Below are 22,617 nucleotides of genomic sequence, written 5' to 3'. Positions count from 1 at the left end.
TTCCTGGGATTAAAGGTTCTTGTTTTCATGCCTGGCTGTTTCCAGTGTGGCTTTGAACTCACAGAGATCCAGAGGGATCTCTGCCTCTGGAATGCTAGGATTAAAGGCCTGTGTGCCACTGTTTCCTGGCTTCTATACTAAGCGGCTGTTCTGTTCTCTGACCCCAGATAAGTTTACGAGGGTGCACAATATTTGGGGGAACATAATATCACCACATTATCATTACAATATGTCTAAAATACATTGATTTTTGACCTCACTTTTAAAATGTGCACAAACATCATACACATATCACACACACATATACAAGTAAATTAATAAATGTAATAAAAAGGAAACTTATACTAAAAAATGTATTAATTGGCATAAAGGATAATGAAGGAAGCAATTCAGAAGTAAGATATTCATAAAACTGAAGCAGGAAAAATCATGTGCACCTGCATGCAAATTATAGAACATAAAATTTACACAAATTAACACTAAAAGTAATGGGAGAAGACATCAACAAAAATCAAATCATCTTAAGTTAAATAATTAATGTGGTGATGTATTGTGTTCCCTAATAAACTTGCCTGAGGATCAGAGAGGCAGAACAGCCAGGCACTAGTTCTTACCTCTATGAAATCTTAAGCCGAAAGAGAGTGAGTTCCTGTTTCCTCACTCCTTATATACCTTTCTCTGCCTTCCATATTCCTTCCTGGGATTAAAGGAATGTGTGCTTCCCAAGCAATGGTATGAGATCTCAAGTGATTGGATTAAAGGTGTGTGCCACCACTGCCTGACCTCTATGTCTAATCTAGTGGCTGTCTCTGTCCTCTGATCCTCAGGCAAGTTTATTAGGGTACACAATGTATCACCACAATCAAATGATATTTAAAAATTTTTTGAGAGCTGGGCAGTGGTGGCACATGCATTTAATACCACACAGAGTGTTCTGTTGGAAGACATTGCTGGCTGGTAGAGGTCACAATCTACCATAGCCTGGCAGCTTTCTTTAAGCTCAGGAATATGGAAATGTCCTCCCTCCCCAGCAAAGCTTCCTGCTCTCTATCCAAACTTATCAAGAGAATGTCTCTAGGCCCAGAATGCCTGACTTTTATCAAGGGTAACTCTAGATTCAGTTCCCTGCAAATGCTCTTCCCCTGATGATTCATATGCTAATTAGGCAAGTGCTCTCGACATTTTGATAGGACCCTACTGCCACAAAGGAAACCTTGTGATAGAAGCTTGCTACTTATTGCAAATTAGGGTTTGTCTCTAGGCTCCCCAACCCTAGATATTCCTTATACTCTGGGATAAAGTTGAGCTGATTCACTGAAATCTGTCTCACAGAGGGCTGTCTCTATTCTTGCTCATGGGCCACAAATACAAAAATTTCTGTTGTTACTACTTTCTCTTCTCCTCTCAACCTGGTGGCTGAGAGGCCACTAGGGAAAGAGGGCCCCCACACAGTGCTCAATAAATTCAAAGGGATCTGATACCATCTTCTGGTCTTTGTAGGCACCTGGCATCTACAAGGTATGTAGTCATACATGCAAACAAACAACCTATATATACATAAATTTATAATTTTTAAATTAAAAAAGAAAACACACATATACAGTATACTGCAAGCTACAAGTACATGAAAAAATTTTTCAATGTAATTCAATATGCCCAGGAATTAAGACCAACCAAGGACAAGTGGGACCTCATAAAACTAAAAAGTTTCTGTACAGCTAAGGAAATAATCTAGTAAATAAGAAACCCACAGAGTGGGAGAAAAATCTTTGTTAGCTACACATCTGACACAGGATAATATCCAGGATATACAAAGAACTCAAAAAACAAAGTCAAGTAAACAAATGACACCATTTTAAAAGATGGGCTATGGCTAAGGGACCATTACTCACACCTTTAATCCCAGCACTTAAGAGGCAGAGGCAGGCAGATCTCTGTGAGTTCAAGGCCAGCCTGGTCTACAGAGAGAGTTGCTAGGCAGCCAGAGTCACACAGTAGAACACTGTCATTTAAAAAATAAAAAAAAAAATTTTTAAAAAGAGCTTTGGCTCCAAATACTCAGATGCACATATACAACTTGGAGTAACCACAGAAACTAAGAAAGTATAAAGGGACCATAGGTGGAGGAGAGAAGAATGGGAGGGGACTAGTGGGGTACAGATAATATAAAGTGGGAAATGGAATAATGGAGAGAGGGCTTCAAATGGGAAAGAGGGAGGGAGGTCAATACAGAAGGAGCTTGAGGGATAAGTGACAAGTAGCACCAAGATTATTTGATAAAACCTCAAGGCATTATATTATTTTATATTTACCTAAAATTATAAACAATACATGTAAGTGGGGGGGTATACAGAGAGAGAGAGAGAGAGAGAGAGAGAGAGCGCTTAAAGGAAGTTAAGCCAATTGGGTTTACAATGCCCCCCACAACCCACCACCCCACCACCACCAAGAACCCCAATTCCAGGAGCAAGAAAATTCCTTTTGAATGGTTTGTCAGGGTAGCCCTAGTAACTCACACAATACGGATTATTTATCTGTAGCTCTCAGTTGTCCCTTTACTAAAAACATAACATTTAGGACACAGAACTCTCATGTTTCAAGCTGGATCTGATCTGAAAGTCTCCTTTCTGCAGTCTAGCATCCATGGTTCCAGAAAACATTATGAAAGCTGGCAAGAAAGGGAAGCAATTAAACAGTCCTACCTAGCTACAATACCCATGAGCCAAGACAATTACCACCATGGCAAGATATGCATAAATGGCAAGATTATATGCATAAAGATGCAATGAGTGACACTCACATGTGGCGGTAATCAACAGCTGTCTAACTGGACTAAAGGTCCACTTGACAAGAGGAAAAACATGCCTGATACTAAAAACCTAGCCAGATTCCCAGAGTTACTGATGTCACAGACATTAGAAAAGAATCTACTAGAACCACTTTACTAGACCAACATAATTCCTTATGACATTCCCACGGATCAGTATAGCTACACCTCTCACTAAAGAAGTCCCTCTTTACAGCATATGAAGACCATCACAGAAAACCACAAGTAGACACAATGTAGAGATCTATAGACTGTGGGGAGCCCAGTCCCAATGGACACACTTACATTACAGCTCAGGGAACATCTCAGACAGGATGAGAAAAGAGTAAGAGCTAGAGTACTATGAAGTCTGCTATGAAAATGTCTCTCCTAAAAATGGTTGCATAAACAAGATCAGAAGAACTGCAATATTGATGGACATGTCAATGTGAAAGAGGCAAAATTTCACAGGACCCCACCCCAAGACAAAGAACTACAGATAACTAATGACTGTCAAGAGAAGGAGAATTAGCCTCTCACAAGGACAAATCCCTTATTGGCTTTCCAATGCAGAGCAGTGAGCTTTGAAACCATATACACACCAACAACAAAAAAAAACTCAGCAAGTTGTATTTATACATACTTGTGTGTATGACATATACATATATACACATATGTATGTGTATAACAATAATAATCAAAGAAAAAGAGGCTATCAACTTAGAAGGATATAGGAGGGGTTCAAGAGAGGGTAGATGGGAGGGTCTAGAGGAAAGAAATAGAAGGAGAAAAGTGATACAATTCTATTGCAAGTAATAACATTAAAAAATAAAAGGAAAATTTTGCTCAGCAGTGGTGGTGCATGATTTAAATCCAGCACTCTAGAGGCAGAGGCAAACAGAACTCTGAATTCAAAGCTAGAACTCACACAGTGAGCTCCAGGATAGCCAGAACTACACAAAGAAACCCTGTCTCAAAAAAACAACAACAAATATATATATATATATATATATGGAAAATTTAAATTAGAAATTTTTTATTTTTAAAAATTGGATAAGTAGAGAATTCTCAACAGAAATGTAGTTTTCTCTCTGGTCCTTGCCAAGTCCAGGCAGTCTGACAGCCCACTTATAAAATAAACACACAGATGCTTCTATTATTTAAACTGTTTGGCCTAATGGCTCAGGCTTCTTGCTAACTGTTCTTATATCTTAAATTAACCCATTTCTATTCATCTATAAGTAGCCACATGGCTTGTGGCTTACCAGTACCTTACATCTTGCTTGTCATGGCAGCAGCTGGCAGTGCCTCTCTGCCTCAGTCTTCCACATCCCAGAATTCTCTTCTCTGCTTGTCCCGCCTATACTTCCTGCCTGGCTACTGGCCAATCAGTGTTTTATTTATTATCCAATCAGAGCAACACACTTGACATACAGAATATCCCACAACACAGAAAAAATTAAAATGTTTTGAAATGCCTCTAATATTATTCATCATTCTAGGGAAATGCAAATTAAAGCAACTTTGAAATTTCATCCCACAATAGTGAGAATGGCTAAAGATCAACAAAACAAAACAAGTGACAACAAAGGCTAGTAAGGATGTGGGGAAGGGAAACCCTCATTCACTGTTGGTGAGAATACAACTGGTACAGCCACTCTGAAAATCAACAGAGGAATCCTCAAAAAAAAAAAAAAAAAAAAAAAAAAAAACACCTAAAAATACATCTATTACCCCAACCAGCTATACCACTCCTTGGCATATGCCTAAAGGACTCAAGGTCCTACTACAAAGATACTTGCTCAGCAATATTCATGGTCTCCTTATTCACAATAGCTAGAAAATGGAAACAATCTAAATGTCCTTCGCAATGAATGGATAATGAAAATGTGGTACATACACACAATGGAATACAACACTGCTTTAAAAAATGAAATTTTCTAACAAATAAAAGTATCTAAAAAATATTATATTGTGAGTAAGGTAACCCAGACTCAGAAAGATAAATGCTACATGATCTCTCTCATCCATGGGTGCTAGCTCCATATCTTAAGATATGAGTCTATAACATGGAATAACCACAGAAACCAGTAGAGTATAAAGGCACCATGGTGGTTAGGTGGACTTAGAGAGGAATAGCGGGATACAGATGATATGAGGAGAGAGAATGGGAAAAATGGGGAAGGAGCTCTAATTAGGAAGGAAGAAGGAGGCAGGTCAAAACAAAAGGAAAAGGAAGAAAGGGAGGGAGGGAGAGATGGAGGAAAAGAGACAGAAAGAGAGAGGGAAGGTGAGAGAGAGATCAATAACTCTAAGGCTGTTCAATAAAGCCTCAAGGAATCACACTAATGTTTAATTTATTATTGATTCTTGGGGGATGGGGGTGAGTGCAGTGCCTGAGGAGATCACAGACAGCATCTAATCCCCTAGAACTGGAGTTACAGAGGATTGTGAGTCACCGTGTGGGTGCTGGAAACTGAACTCAGGTCCTCTGGAAGAGCAGTAAGCTCTCTTAACTGCTGAGCCATCTCTTCAGTCCTGGAATCACATTATTTTATATTTACCTAAAATTGTATATAAGAAATTATTCTATTCAAGTGATATATAAAGATTAGTATGCCTTAAAACAGAGTAAGGTCGGATCTTAACAAATTGTATCCTGTAATTTAACATTGCTATTTTTATTTACAATTTTTAAAATAAAAAGCACAGGTAGGAAATTAATATTGAATACATGAGCTCAGTTGATACAAGATTTAATCACACTCAACTATCCACTGGTTAAATCAGTTGTTTTCTAAAACATGTATGATAACCTGAAGAGAAAGTCAAAAACCCAAAAGATATTCTTAATAAGTTGGCTCAACACATTTAGGATTTAAGTGACACATTGGCACTTGACCTGGATCAAATACAATACAAACTGAGAAATTTCATAGTATTCATGAGCTTCTACCATGATTTAAAATGTTTAACCTACCTGAAATATAAACAGCAATAAAATAATTATTATCTTGCAGAAATTTAGAAGCAAAATATAGTAGATATACAAATGTTTGAAAACTTAATGAAATTAATATATAATATGCCACTCTTCCAAGACAACTAACCTAGTTGAGCCTTTGAATATGGCTAGTAGAGACAGGTATAACTCAGTCACCTTTTCCTGTCAATCATTGCCCTAAAATCAGTCTTTGCTAATTTCCAAGGCCATTATACTAATTTAGCCTTATATCTACTCAAATTAGATGTACATATCATAGGCTATTTAATAAGTGTACTTTATATATCTTGCTTCTGGCAGGACCACTCTACTTCAAACTTTTCTTTGCTGATGGTATAACCTAGGCAAAGCCTTGAGAAGGTTTTGACAGAACCCTACACAGTCTGTGTTTCTTCAAGTCTCTTCATCAACGACTGTCAACTTGACTCCAACCTCACTCTGCTTCAAAGACATACTTCAGATTCTGCTTGCATTTGAAGCAGATTGCAATCTACTAAACTGAAAAATCTTGTCACTTAAATAAACACTGCATTCTACAGAATTTTCTACCAATTCCAAAGACTCCAACTATAAAATGATTATAAACATACCTACTCTACCTTAATGTGATTGAGACAAGGAGCAACTAAATGAGTAAACAATGTAAGCCCTTGCTAGAAGACAGAAATAACAAGAGTAGTGGTACCAGGTAGGAGACTGTTTATGTTCATCAGGTTCCAGGTGAGATCTAAAGAATGAGGCATCGTTAATAATAAGAAAAAAATAAAAAACTCCAGGAAAGTGTGTGTGTGTGTGTGCGCGCACGCGCACACACACACACACACACACACACACACACACACCCTACACTTTCAAGAAACACTGTTTGAAGCCCAGCTACACAGCTTAGTAGTATATGGCTATCACTTTTATAAACAGCTTGTTTTTTAATGTCTTCTATATGTTCTCCATTTGAATATAAAGGATTTTATTTTTGAAGCTCAAGGACAATTTTATTAAAGTTTAAGAGAGGGGAAAAAATAGAACAGGCAAGCTGTAACTCTTGGCGATACAGAAGAGGAAGAGAAAACCATGCCTTTTAAGTTAGAGTCCAGCATGTTCAGCAAGCAGACACATGGCAGACAAGCAGACACATGGCAGAAGGGGTGTAGGGGTACTTCAGAGAAAAAGGGTGAGAAAGCCCAAAGTGACAGGGAATGCATGCCCAGGCTCTGGAAAAACAAAAAAAGGAAAAAGTTATACTTTTCTGAGTAATTCAAAAAAGCAGGGTGACATAACAGCTGTGTGTCTGTGGCTCCATAAGCAGCTGCCAAACAGAAGCAATTTTTGTTTGTGAAATGGCTTGTATGGTAACTGCTGCTGGACTGCCTTCTATCTAATGAGACTAAGAATTAAGAGGCAACAAGAAAATAAGCATCAAGTGTTTGAGACTATTTTGCTCTTTGGTTGTGAATCAGAAATAGTATTGAACAGCTAATGAACATTAAAGTCAAGGGAAATTTATTTTTAATTTTCACTAGCACATATCCATTGTACAAAATATTAGAGATCATTACAGCATCATCATGTGTCTACCATGTAGTTTTATCACATTTATTCCCACCCAGCCCCATTATCCTCTCTTTTCTGCCCTCACCCTTACTTCTTGGTCCTTTTGTCTTCCTAAATAGTACAGGGAAACTTCTAAAAGATGACAATTTTAATCTAGGGTTAGATGTGGAATCCCAGCACTTAGGAAGCAAAGGGAGAAGACTACAAGTTGAAGGCCAAACTGGGATGTATTGTTTTTCTTAAAAATATGCATTTAGTCAGCCAAATACAAAAGCAAACACAAACACAGATCATGATAAATAAAAAAGGTTATTTAACGTTACTGTGAACCAGGTCGATTAAAAAAAAGTAAGTGATGTTTGCGTCATTTTTAAAGTTTTACTACACTTAACTATTTTGTTTACACATAGACAACAGCACATATGTGGAGGTTGGAGAATGATTTGGTTGTTATTCTTGAGTTGTTTCTTTCTACCATGTGAGTCCTGGAGTCAAACTCAGGTCATCAGGCTTGGCAACAAGTGTCTTTACTGCCTGAACCATCTTGTCAGTCTTGGATATGTGTCTTAAAGGTCAGCATACTAATATTTGCCAATCATTGCCTTTAAGAAATTTCTTGTCACTTACATATAGCATGTAGCTAAATGCAGATATGAAGCTAACCAACAAGTTCGAAATTTGTATGAGGAAATGGCAAGAGTACGCTCAGTCTCAACAGGGCAATTCAGAATATGAGGGAATGTAGAACAATGACAAGGTAATTTTACAGTGGTTCCTATAATACTGCTGTGATGGACTTAACTTTCTGCTAAGATACCTTGCATTTAAATTAATACACTTTTTGAACAGCATCTGAAAAATATGCAAAGATACCTTAATTCACTTAACTTTAGATCTTTCCCAGAAAATGAAAAGCAATTTTAGTCATTTTGAATCTGTAATCCCCTTTTAGTTAAATTACATACTAAAGTAAGACAATTTAGAATGACTTGAACTTCCACTTCTGCTTTGACAGGCAAATTGTTGAAAATAATTAAATAAAAGAATACTCCAATTCCCCCCAGCAGGCAGATATTTCTATGCCACCTCCAGTTCTAACTTTTGATGTGTGCGTTGACAGGAATGTCAATTACTGAACTAATAATACAGCGTATTGAAAATGCATGAATGCCTATCTATAAAAGAAAAGAAACTATTACTTCCTACTCTGTGGTTTCTGTAGTTTTACAGAGGTGATAGCTGATAGAAGGTAACATCTCAAATAGTCAAAAACTGTCAAGAACAGGAGAGGAAAAACCTTAAAGAAAAATAGAAATTTGATGTTTTGCTTTTACTCTAATAGTATATGAACATGAGAAATTGGAATTTTCAATGTACGTTTTTCATACTTTTCAATTCAATTCTACAAATGCTATCTTTTTCATTCCTAGTACTGAATAATCTGAGACACTGTGAAGACATAACTATTAATTATCCATTTTTTTTTATTTTATTACTTATAGTACTTAGAATGCAAGATCTCATTGAAAAAGTAGCATTCATGGAAAGACTGACAAGAGGAGCAGAGAGAGAACAATGGGGCCATCTGGGCTAAAAAGAAAGCCAAGCCAAGCAAAGGCAAGGTCCACAGGCAAAGGTGTCTGCTGTGCTTGAAGCTAACAATCTATGTTTAATCCCTGGAAACCACACGATGGAAGAAGAACCAACTCCTACAACTTATCTTCCATTCCTCAACATATGAGTGTCCATGCACAAATATGGAAAGAGAAAGAAAGACAGACAGACAGAGAAACAGAGAGGCGGAAGGAGGGAAAAAGGAAGAGAGAGACAGAGAGGGAATGAATTAATTAAAAAATAATAAAGTAAAATAGCAAAAGGACAACTGTAGAATTTCAGAGGCATAGAATGGTGAAAAATTAAATCAGAAAGGTTAAATGTGATTGAGAGCCATGATAAAAGAGTGTGTGCTAAATAAAGTGAGAAATACCAACATTTCCCATTCACCCTCAGAAAGGGTCTCACTATGTAGCCCTGGATGGCCTGGAACTTTCTGGAACCAGGCTGGCCTTGATCTCATAGAAATCCAATTGCCTCTGCCTCCTAAGTGCTAGGATTTAAAGTGTGTGCCACTATGCCAGGCCTAGAAGCACCAATACTTCTAAGAGAAGTAATACAACCTATTTCAAAACAATAGTTGATGTGAGGAAAACAGACTGAAGAAGACAAGAATAAAAAGTAATCCAATGGAGCCAAGTAGTGCTGAGATTCTTGACTCCCCAATCTCACGTCTAAGGGTTCCACCTGTTGTAGGGATAACTGAAGACTTGGCTGCATGATAACCAGTTGTTTACAGTACTTTGACAAAGGGTACTCACTACAACCCATTTACGAGACATGGTTCTGGAAATAGCACTCTATTGTTCATGTTCAGCATGGAGATGTGTAAGGAGTTAAAGCCCTCTCTGGTATCTCCCAGGAGTATGTTGTCTTGTACATGTAGACAGCTTTCTAAACTTTCTAAATAGAATTTTATGAAGTTCCACTTACTTCTGAGATGTTGGCAAATCTATGGTTTTCAACCAGAATTCATTCCTATTTTGTTGCTATAAAAAATTACAACTACTGGCCAGGTGATGGTGGTACATGCCTTTACTCCCAGCACTTGAGAGGCAGAGCCAGGCAGATCTCTGTGAGTTCGAGGCCAGCCTGGTCTACAGAGCGAGATCTAGGACAGGCACCAAAACTACACAGAGAAACCCTGTCTTGAAAAAAAAAATTACAACTACTATTCTCAATAATGCTTCAGAAATAATGTTTTTCCATAGTCTCTTCCCATGAAGAAAATCCCTTCCAGTATCAAAAGTAATGCTGGTTTGGAGTTTTGTTTTTAATATTATCATAAGAATAAATCAGTATTGGGAATAAGCAGTAGTATTCTTTGGAGCTAAATTATCATTGAGTCCACTATTTTAAAAAAAATTTCTACAAGCAAGGTTCAGTAGTTTTTCTACTGAATAGACCGATCTTCATTTGTCAGATTTTGGTCACTTTCTGAAAGTCCTGAAATGGTTCTTTCTGATAATATTATCTGTTCTATCGTTAGACTATGACATACGGTTTTGCAAAGCTCTTTCTTAACCTTCTTCACTTACTATATTTAAATATCATATGCCTGAGGAACATACTAAAAAATGTCATAGAAAATATTTTGAAACATTTCTAAGTATAGAAACTACTGCTATACTAAAATTACTATTTTTCTTTTAGCTGTTAACATGCCTTGGTTGAAAAGGCTTACTCAGGTGGACTTAAGTGGAAGAAACCTGCATTTGTAAAAACACAGAAGCAAGTCAGGAAGCCTATGTTTAAGAATTGGGTGTATGAATTCCTTTCTATTTTTAGCTTTCCCTATCCAACTACAAAGACAGTCAAATCTCTTGTATCCTAAAAAATGTCCTCAGTTGGCCAGAATAACTAGTATTTTTAGTTCAATCTACTCATCAAATTTCTTTGAAGAGTAATTCAAATACTGTTCTCCCTCCCTCACCTCTAGTCTTCAGTCCAAACAAGGCCCATTCTCACTTTAGTAGCATCACTATCAAAGAGACCAGGGGACTTCTCAAATACCCAAATCCAATGCTCAGGTTTGAGTTCTTACCCCAAGGCTCTTCCTGCCCCATATGACAGGGCAGAGTACTATCTGCTTCAAAATTTCAACCCCTGCACCTGCAATACACTGCCTTTCTTTCCCTTGGATTGTTCAGATTATTTTTCTGTAGACCCTTTAGCTAAGGCTTTCTTCCTGGACCTATTGCAAAAAATATCAGTAATCTAATGCCTGATTTGACCTACCTTTGCCACATAGCCACTACAATAATTTCAGGCCTTCTTATTACTTCAGGTTCATGTCTCTCACATATTTCTAACTATCAAAGATCTCTCACAGTATAAGACTATTTCTAATGACTGAAAAATTCTACCTTAATGTTCATAATAAAATCAAAATAAACCTTTAAGACCCTCACCTACGAAACTACTCTTCCTCCTGCATTCCCCTCTTTTACTGGTACCAAGAGCATCCAATCACTACCTGAACTAGAAACCAATGGAAATCCAAACAAAGGTTGGTAAACAAAGGTTGCTCCTCCCTTTTCTGCTGCAACATCAGTTCATTTACAAACGTCACTAATTTTCTCTCCAAACTACTCCTAAATCTGTTTTGTTCCTTGTTTCTTCCCTTTCAAGATGGCCTCTTTGATGCAGCTGTGTCAAAACAGTTCTGTCAAGTGGGTACATTAAACTCAAGTAAAATTTAGTTTTCCCCTCAAGTTAAAAGATGAATGACTCTAATGCTTTCTCTGTTTTCACTTTAAGATTATAGTAGCTGATGTTTCCAAATATCAAAAAAGACCATAAATAATAAGATAGTATTTCATATTATGTTGCATTATATTTTCCTGTCCAAAGCCTACAGTTTTACATGGACCTAGGCAATCTACAATACTGTTATCTAGAAAATACTAGGTGATATATCTAGAATAATATTTAAAGGTAATAAAAATGCTACCTTTCAAGAAATGAAAAGTGGCATTCTATCTATGTGCTGTTTTAAGGAGAATGCCTATTTCATCCTTTATGAAGTCCTATGGGCTTCAGGGTAAGATGGCACAGGCTTCCCTGGGTTACACTTGGATAACTCAACACTTAATTCATGCTACTCAAAATTAGAAGAGTTTCTTTACTAAATAAGTAGAATTACTAACTTGCATAATGCATTCTTAATTTCTTATTTGATCACTTTTTCATTTCTAAAGATAATGGCATTTTGTTATGATACTACTTGAAATCTAGTGTTCTAATAACCTTCTGGTAAATGTTTATCATGTCTATTTATTTCTGCTTCAAGAAAACAGAATTCAGTTGCTTTCTCTAAGTTAAAAAAAAAAAAATGTGCACATCTTCTAGGTGTGCCCCGAATTCCCTGCTTATGATTTTTGCTCTTCTCCCATTTGAGTCTGAAATGACATGGGTACCTGAATTCTTGAATGTATTCTGAAGAGAAGAGTGGAAACCTACTATGGAAGGAAACACTGGAATTGATGGAACACTATCGGCTAGACATTATATAACCCACAGCCAGAAAATGAAAGACACTGCAATTTATCTCTTTAAACATGCTGTTTGGTAGAGGTCGGTCCTTAACATAAGGACATGCAGGCAACCACACAGACAAAGAAATGTGGAGAAAAACTATTGTTTTTGCCAATAAACTGTCATTTTTGGAAACTAGGCAAGTTAGGTCCTTGGAGCCATTGCAGATTTTCAGCGCCATGTAGTCAAATTTTCCTATGACTACAGGTCCAAACAATACATGACTTTTCATGAGAAACTCTAAACTTATGTAACTACACATGTGATACAAAGAAAAAATAATCACCTGAAAACAAAGGACTCATTTTGATGATCTTGATGAAAACTTGGTACAGCTACTTTGGAAAGCTGGTTTCTAATGTAGATATATAATGTTTAACATACAGTCAGTCTACTGGTAGGTTTTTACAAAAAAAATGCATATATCCATCAAGTATATTTAATATTTATAGGTATTAAATAAGTATATATAAAATTTATAATAATATATTATTCATAAGAAACAATAGTGTTTTAAATTGTAATTTCAGTGGTATTCACACTTGAGTTACAGAACATTATGAAATTAAGCTTGATCTGAGTGAAAGTTTCTTCTATGCTGGCCAACTTTCATAGTACCAGAAGGTACTACTTCAAACTCAATGTGAGAAAATTCATCAACAGTCCCCAGCTGTACATCCCTCAAGCCAGAAGGACCTGCATGCCAAGATATGCTCACAGGTACAATGGTGACATTACTCTTACTGTGGTTACCAATGAGTTTATTAATAGATTTTAGTCCTACTCTATGGGAGAAGATACATGCCTTGTACTATGAACTTGATCAACAGCCTATGATTAGATAAGTCTGAGGGGAGAACCCACTCTTGTTTTGCTAAAGAGACATGATGTGAAACAATCTTCTTAATACTTAAATCTATAGCCACAGATTAATGCAGCTGTCACCCTTCACTAGAGGCTTCTTTTTACAGTGTGCAGAGTTAATGCAGAGTAAGTGACTGTGGAGTGCCCAGGGAACACGCAGAAGAACGGATGGAAGACTGTAAGAAGCAGAAGCTGGGGAGGAGTGATGAGAAACAGTGTCTTCTGAACATGACACAGCAACTGCACTCAGGAACTCACTGCACCTGCACAAAGCTAGACTGTCACCATCTCATCATGCGTGAGGGAGGGGCCCATAGGACTCCACACGTCACTGAGGGAGTATGGGCAGTCAATTGATCTGAGGGATGGAGAGTCGTTTTCTTTTGGAAAAACTACCTCTTTTTATTATCTTTAGTTCAGGGGAAGGGTGTGCACATGGCTGCAGGTACCCAGGGAGGCTAGAGCATTGGATCTTCTGGAGCTAACTTTATAGGCAGTAGTTTGTCACCACACATGGGAACTGGACTTGGGTCCTCTGGAAGAGCAGTTCATGTTCTTAACCACTGAGCAATCTCTCCAGCTCCCGGAGTTGTTATAGCCATCGATAAGTTGTCCATTTCCAAAAAAAAAAATAAACCTACATTCTTACTCAAGGAAGCAACTAAAATTAACTCAGTGGATTATAAAAAGAGAGAGATGGATTAGAAAAAAGAAAACTAGAAGGGGGTTTAGGGTAGAAAAAAGCTTTTAGCAGGAGGGAGAGGAAGAATAACGGATAAAAATAGCCAAAACTCCCCATATATATGTGAAATTATCAAAGAATATTTAAAAGCTGATGATTATACCAGTATTCATCTAGATGCAGCTATATTTCAAACTTCAATGAGCACTCAGAACAGATTCATTAAAATATGTAAATTTTATCTTGATGTAGTTTATTTTAATGGCCACTGGTACTCACATACCCAGAGACACACACATATACACATAATTAAAGTAAAAATAAATCTCTTTTTAACAGCTATGTTGAATTTTTTTAGTAAAAAAAAAAAAAAAAACAAATCAGCTATGTGCCCTGTTTTGAAGATATAGACAACTGAAGAAGGGCTACATTAGGAGAGAAGACATATAGTGATTATGATAGCTTAAATGTAATTGGCCCCCATAATCTCATAGGAAATGGCACTATTAGGAGGTGTGGCTTTGTTAGAGTGAGTATGGCCTTGTTGGAGCAAGTGTGTCACTGGGGGAGCAGGCTTTGAGGTTTCCTATACTCAGGATACCACCCAGTGTCTCAGTCGACTGCCTGTTGCCTGAAAGACGTAGGACTCTCAGCCACTTCTCCAGCACCATGTCTGCCTGCATACATGCTATTATGCTCCCCATCATGATGATAACAGACTGAACCTCTGATCTGTAACCCACCTCAATTAAATGTTTTCCTTTATAAGAGTTGCCATGGTCATGATGTCTCTTCACAGCAATAAAAATCCTAACTAAGACAGTGTCCTAAGACTTAATTTAGAAAACTGATAAAGCAAAGTGAAAGGCATAAGAAACCATGTGGTGGTAACTAATAACCACAGTGACACATTCAATAATTAATAATCCATCACATCAATATTTAGCTCAGAAGTTTTGACAGTGATAGCTTTTGGAAGAAGAGAGTCAGTTTTCCTTAAAAGTGTGACCTCTGGTAGGTGGACTATTCTAGGGTTTGACCATATATCCAAAAGTATAAATTGGGCTCAATGGGCTTTAAATTAAAAAGGGGAGGGGAGACAAGAAGTTGGATGAGAGGGAAGTGAGATAGACCTGGGAGCAGTTAGGGGAGGAGGAATAAATATGGCCAAAATATACTTCAAAAATTATCAAATAATTAATTAAAAAAACTTAAAAAAAAACAAATAAGATGGCAGTGGTGGTGTATGCCTTTAGTCTTAGCACTCGGGAAACAAACACAGGCAGATCTCTGAGTTAGCATCTAGTCTGATCTACAGAGAAAGTTCAAGGGCAGCCGAGGCTACACAGAGAAATCCTCTCTCAAAAATTCAAAATCAGCAGCAGCAGTGGCAGCAGCAGCAGCATGAAATCCATATATTAATTATACATAATTAATTATACATAATTTTATATTTCTGTAAAGTGGGACAATAAAACCAAAGTGAAGTTGAAAAAAATAATAACAAAAAGATTGGACCCTAAGAAACAGAAAAGCTGACCAGACCAGTAAGATATAATGAAATTCAATGAATAATAAAACATATCCTAAGAAAGAAAGCCAAGACCTAGAGGCTCTGTGCTGAGTTTTACTAAGCCTTTACAGAAAAACCAAAAGCCAATCCCAACTCTATTTAATCTACTCCCAAATTGAAGGAGTACATCAAACTCAAGCTATGAGGACAGAATTGCCTTGACACAAAAACCATCCAGACATTATAAAACAAGTAGAATCCAATACCCTATATCTACCTTGACAAAGATAGATGACAAAACTTTAAGAAAATAATAGCAAAGCCAACTTAGTAGTATATTAAAAAGTTAACTGACTATGATCAAGTAGAACACATCTCCAGAACTAAAGACTACTTGGTGAGTGAAAACTCAGTATGTGTGTGTGTTATATTAACAGAATAAACAAAAATGCATGATCATTTTAACAGATACATGAAACACAATGAAAAAATTCAGTGTGCCTTATGTTAAAACCTTTCAACACATTAACTATAGAAGAATGTACATCAAAACAATAAAGGCTGTGTATGACGAATTCAAAAGTATCTGCTAAATGAGAAAACCTGAAATCACTTCTAGGATCTGGAAGAAATACACTCACCCTTGCCACTTCTCTGTAACACAAGACTAGAATTCTAGGCTAAAGACATTAGGTAAAGTAATCCAAGTGATATGAGAAAGGGGGGCAGGGGAGTTAAATAGCTCCTGTTTATATACTACATGATCTTAAAAGCTGGAAATTCTAGATACCACCAAAACACTGTCAAAATGAATAAAGGAACCTAATAAAAGTTACAGGATACAAATTCACCATAAAAAATTACATTCTGTACTTTTTTTGTTGAGTTGCCAGATTTACTAAAATATTCAGGTATGTCTTTCACATAATCATTCACATTCTGTTATGTTTTCTCTGCATTGTCTTTTGATGCACAATGATTTCACACAAAAAAAAATTTCATATAAATATTCATCACATTCTTTATAAGATTTAAATGGTCCAATAACTCAAATGTGCCTCAACTGATAACTGGATAATATGAGGTACAACTACATCACTACTATTCAGACATAAAAAGTATGAAATAATAATATATTTTGTAATGTATATTAATGAGGACTACATCAAAATTATTAGGCCAAGTAAAGGAAGCCACATATGAAAGACAGTATTTTTATAATTCTATTTACATTACTCTCCCAGACAAGAAAAAAGAAAGAAAGAAAGAAAGAAAGAAACACAAATAAAAATGCAAATTAGTAGTTGCCAGGGGCTAGGGTAAGGAAAAACAAGGACTGCCTGACTTCTTAGATAATAGTAGTTTTTACTTCTTGGGTAATAGAAATTTTTGAAAGTAAAAAGACAGTTTTTTGACAATGTTACTATATTATATGCTTTTAAATGGCTAATTTTGTTATGGACATTTGCCTTAGTTCTAAAAAGTTACTTACAAATTTCCGAAACTTGTGTAATGTGACATAATGGGCCATAATGTGGCATAAGCCAGTAGCTTATGTTCTCTGTGCCTTAGTTCCATCCCTAAAGCCAACTTAATAAAAGCATGTGTACAACTAAAAAACAATGAAATTAATTGACACATTAGAAACAGAATAATGATTCACAAGTAAAAAATAATAATTACTAGTCAATAATAAATGATAAAATAATAATTCTATGACTGTCAAAATGATAAAAATACATAAAGAAACAGAATTTTAAGATTTTTTCAAACATGATACTAATACAGAAATCTGGTCGAGCAGCAGAGATGGATCAGCAGTTAAGGGCTCTGGCTCCTCTTGCAGAGAAGCAGCCACCAACCATTTCAGATAGCTTACAACCACCTATGATTCTGGTTCCAAGGGATCTATCACCCTCTTCTGGCCTCCATGGACACACACATGTATGCACACACATACATATATAAAAGTAAAATAAAAATATTTTGTTAAAAAAAGGAAAAAAGAACTGTACTGTTAACAAAAGTCACACTAGAAACAATCATATAAGAGCTAAAGCTAGACCTGTCAGTTTAGCACTAGTTGCTATGGAGAGTGCTGTGCCCCTAGCCAAATGATGTAAGGGTCTTCTGAGCATCGCTCACTAGCATTCATGTAGTAAAGGGAACAGATAGCATGGTATTTCAGAGAAGTAAGTGGTAAAGAATACAGGAACCACAAAAATGAGTTGAAACTGAAAAGTGTCAAAGATGTATCACTGAAATTTTAAACATACTTCAGAGAATTTGAAACTTCTAATTAAATACTTCAGAAATGCTTGAAATCAAATAGGAAGCAAACTAGTACAGCAATATTACCAAGTTTAAATAGCTGCTTAACAGTGCTTAGGCACTGGGGACTGTGCAGCCAAAGAAAGAACCAAACAGACCAACTCTCCTTCTGTATGTCAAAGAATCTAACATAAGTGTATCAGGGACTAGGAATAACTATCACTAACCCCTCAGAGCGAGGGTGTGCATATGCACACACACACACACACACACACACACACACACACACACACACATATACACACACCACTTTTGAATACATTCAAGTACTTACCCTCTTCTGCTTCATCCTCCTGGGGTGACAGTGGCCCCCCTCCACTAGTAGGAGTGACTGGCTCTTCCTTGTCAGACTCTCTCTGCAGACTCACCACTTCATATATTGCATCTCCAGCACTGCTATGGCCTTTTCCCTCAGACTGAGAAAGATAAAATCATATATTTGAATATTAGAAATATAAATATAAGTGAGATAGACCTGGGAAGAGTTACAGGAAAGGGAATAAATATAAATATATAAATATATAAATAAATAAGGAATAAAATGGTATAACAATGCTTCACTAAAAACAGCTAAAATGAAGAGCAATGTATCACATTTATCTAGAGCATGTCTGAATTTGAGAGATTTTTAAGTACATCGTCCTTGGCATATTTTAAGTGAACAATTTACCATTTTTTTCCAGTGCTGAGATGTGTACATGTCAGTAAGCTTCTAGCATTATACTAACAAATTCAACTTACTAACCATTTTGACACAATTCAATTATTCTTCAAAACATCACAAGTTTTAGGAAAGACAGCAGATGATGCTTGATTCTTTATTGGCTATTTCATACTGAGAAAGAAATAACAGCTAGACTCGCCAACTAACGGCTTCAACTCTATGTGTTCAAGAACCCATTTTCTTTTCCGAGTCTAGGCTTGGGATCTAAACTTAGGTCTGCATGCTTGCCCAGAAAGCACATTACCAACTGCACCATAGTGGTGTACATCTCTAATCCTAGCACTTGGGAAGTGGAGACAGGGGGATCAGGAGTTCAAGTTCAAAGCCAGGCTCAGTTGTCTTTAAAAGGAAAAAAACAAAAACAAAAAACAAAAACAAAGAAGAATGATTACATTAGAACACATTTCAAACAGAATTAAAGCTGAAAACAAAGCAAGTCATACTAATGAGTAACATCTAAAGACAGTATACTACAGTTATGAATACTCATAGAAGATCATCCTGGTTACTGTGAAACACATGATAGAGCAAAGTGACTCACCTCATGTCAGATATGAGGCAGAGAAACAGCAATAGAGGAATGGATGAGGGACAAGATAAATCATATCGCTATTTGGGGCCAATCCTTCAAAGCCTAAACCACAGACTAATATCCTTCATAAAAATATACAAAAATCTCAACTATGTATTAGCAAAACTTGGACAGGCTTACAATTCAGTGGCAGAGTACCCTACCTGTCCAGCATGCACAAGGCCCTGGGACCAATTTCCAGCACCACACAACAATACGTCTACATTAGTAAATTAAAATCAGCTATTTGCCAGTTTACTGAAGGAAAATTGTCATCAACAGTCTGACTCAGCTACGGATGCTGTATGCAATAACACTGACCAGTTGGCCAAATGAATCCACTGGTGCAATAGTGGCAGGTCTCTTATAAGGGTAACCAACCACTTTCTAATTACATTTGTTACTTGGGCCACAGAAGGAAATTCAAATCTGATCCCATAAACCAGGTCCAAAGTTCACAACTGAGGTGGTCATAGGCCATAGTAGGGAAGCTGTTGCAACTCTTTTGCTAAATGCACATGATATGGCTGTCAAATTGCTTTCTAAATAACTGTACCCACAAACTAGTACTACTACTTGTCGGCTGTGGTAAGAATAGCTTTACTCCTTAGTCAGCAATGACTTTAGAGTCTCATTAAGTGTTAAAGTACTGAGAATAAATGACTTTAGAGTCTCATTAAGTATTAAAGTACTGAGAATAAATGACTTCTGAATGCCCAGCCATAAATGGGACGCTGTATCATCCATCCAAGGCTCAGGAACAGCGTGGGAGAAGGGACAGAAAAAACTTAAGGGCCAGGGTTAGGGTGTGGAATGGAACACTGACTTTCAGGCATGATGTGACTATAGTATCCCTGAACTCACAGCAGCTGTGATTACTTGTGTAAGACTGGACCAAAGCCGGGCGGTGGTGGCGCATGCTTTTAATCCTAGTACTCGGGAGGCAGAGCCAGGCAGATCTCTGTGAGTTCAAGGCCAACCTGGTCTACAGAGAGAGTTCCAGGAAAGGCGCAAAGCTACACAGAGAAACCCTGCCTCGGAAAAAAAGATTGGACCAGAAAACACTCTGTGATAGAACGGTCAGGGCACCGTGGTCCTCATGCATCTCTAAGGATTTATATGCATTTAAAGACTGATGGGGAGGGAGAGAGATTTTCTTCAATAATTTAGTCACCAGTGAGGTACCCATATACCAGCAAACAACCCCCCAAGAAAAAGTGGAGCTAGTTGAGAAAAGAAAAAGGATTAATGAGAGTAGAAAGAGGACAAGAGAGGATAATGGAGAGTATCATTATGGTCAAAAATAATTATGTACATGTATGAAAATGTCATATTGAAACTCACCATTATGTATGCCAATAAATACATATACTATTAATATTATATAATTATACACAAGTAATATTAACTATTAGTATGATAATTAAATGTTTAAGATGCTACTTATACATATAAATATATTAGGCAAATCTATCTCTTTACATATATAAATTTAGCAATTGTAATTAAATATATTATAATCAAATACATAAAGTCAAATCACTAATTTTATGTATATATGACTAAAATGGTACATAACAACCAAAGGGAATTATCTGGGGAATGCAAAGTTAGTTCAACATCAGGAGAAAAAAGAAATCAATGTAGTCCATAATATTAACAGATTAAAAGGAAAGACCCCAGGATCACATCAATTGATAAAAAATATGGAAATTTAGAATTCATTCATGTTTTTAAAAAACATTCAACAAACTAAGGATATAATGAAGTCTTCTCATCTTATTAAAGAGAACCAGTAAAAGGCCTACAACTAACTTTAACCTTAACAGTAAGGGATTAAGTGTTTTCCTATTGAATTGGAGAACAAAACAAGAATGTTCATTATTTACACTCCTCAGAATCTTGTTTAAGAAAATCAAAAAGTCCCTGACCGGGACTTCATCAGATAGAATGTAACACTGTAATTATCCTTCTTAGATATCAACAAACTTTTTCTGCAAAGGGCCATACAAGAAATACTTTAGGCTTTGCAAGCCAGATGGTCTCAGTAGCAACTGCCCAACTCTGCTGCTGTATGGGCAAGTGTTACATATTTCACCTGTACTTAGTTTCCTATATAAATCTACTGCTTTGAGCCTAAATATTGTACTCAGCAACTAAGTTTCAAATAAAGTACTTTTACTAATATGATTTTGTTTTCAATACTCACACATTACTAGACAACTAAAAATCAATCTGTATTTATGAAATAAACTATCAGGTTCATATTAAAACTTAGCAGCATTTAAATACATAGCAAGTACTCAACAAGTACACTCATTAGTTACTCAAATTAACTCTAAAAAGCTTTTTCAGTATGAAAAATACAAATACAAAGGACAATATGGTGATAATTCTATTGACACACAAATCTTCAGAAGCCACATATCACAAAATTGGCTATAATGTAAGGACACCAGACTTCATAAAAATATACAAAAATCTCAACTATGTATTAGCAAAACTTGGATAGGCTTACAATTCAGTGGCAGAGTACTCTACCTGTCCAGGATATTTTTACATATAAAACACTAGTATCTTTGGTCATGATCTTTAGGGTAGGATTCAGGAAGCAACATTTACTTTCAAAGGATCACAGCAATTCTGGTGCAGAGCTGAATTGTAAACCTCTATCTACAAACCAGCCTCCTAACCTGTGAGTCACTATCCCACATAGAATCATATAACTGTATGTCTAGGTCATGAAAAACTTGGCACTTGTGTAAAGTCTCCAAATGTGCAATAACCAAAACTTAATTCAAAATCAAATATGCAGTGGAACTCAAGTTTTTCTAGCAGCAAACTCCCCACCACTGCAACACATGACTTCACTGAAGCCCTGCCTCTGAACATGGGTATTTTGTATCACACATACCATCATGTCATACATATCATCTATTGCCTGAAACACAGTGGCTCAGATTTGTGACTGTTAAGTATTATGAACGGCATTTTTACTACACATATAAAAAACAAAGATTTTTCACATTTTCCTACCATCATTCCTCAGCATGTTAGTGTATCAAGTTAGTATACTTTGGATTATATTATTACAACACTTTATTTGAAAATTAGTCTTAGAGTAAATATTTGAGTTTTATTTTTAAAAGATCTATGAATTTTGCTTAGTATTAGACAGAACTTCCAACAATTTCTAAAATGGCCTTAACTTTGGCCATTTTGTACTTTATGATGCAAAGCAGCATTCTCAGAATTGATCATAAAATCAAATTTTGAAAGACTCTGAAGATGCTCCACATTCTGCAGTATCAAAATATTCAGCCAAGATTTCATTCTTTATATAAAACATAAGCATATGCATCTCATTAATATGTAAATTATTTTTATTCCAAAGAATTGTTATGCAATAAATTTATGAAT

The 22,617-nt window shown here is 36.3% G+C and overlaps 1 protein-coding gene across 1 annotated transcript in view; it reads right to left on the bottom strand.

Annotated features, from left to right (window-relative positions):
- The window catches only part of Rabgap1l (RAB GTPase activating protein 1 like), a 560,245-nt gene that overhangs the window by 432,213 nt on the left and 105,415 nt on the right, over positions 1-22,617 (bottom strand). The window contains exon 11 of the mRNA XM_036203001.1: positions 18,177-18,318. Coding sequence (XP_036058894.1) covers positions 18,177-18,318 — 142 coding nt within the window. The remainder of the gene's footprint in view (positions 1-18,176; positions 18,319-22,617) is intronic.

This window comes from Onychomys torridus, chromosome 11, assembly GCF_903995425.1.
Source record: "Onychomys torridus chromosome 11, mOncTor1.1, whole genome shotgun sequence".
In the NCBI taxonomy this organism is placed as follows: Eukaryota; Metazoa; Chordata; class Mammalia; order Rodentia; family Cricetidae; genus Onychomys; species Onychomys torridus.
Note: the sequence above shows the minus strand (reverse complement) of the source record. Positions and strands in the feature narration are given on the sequence as shown.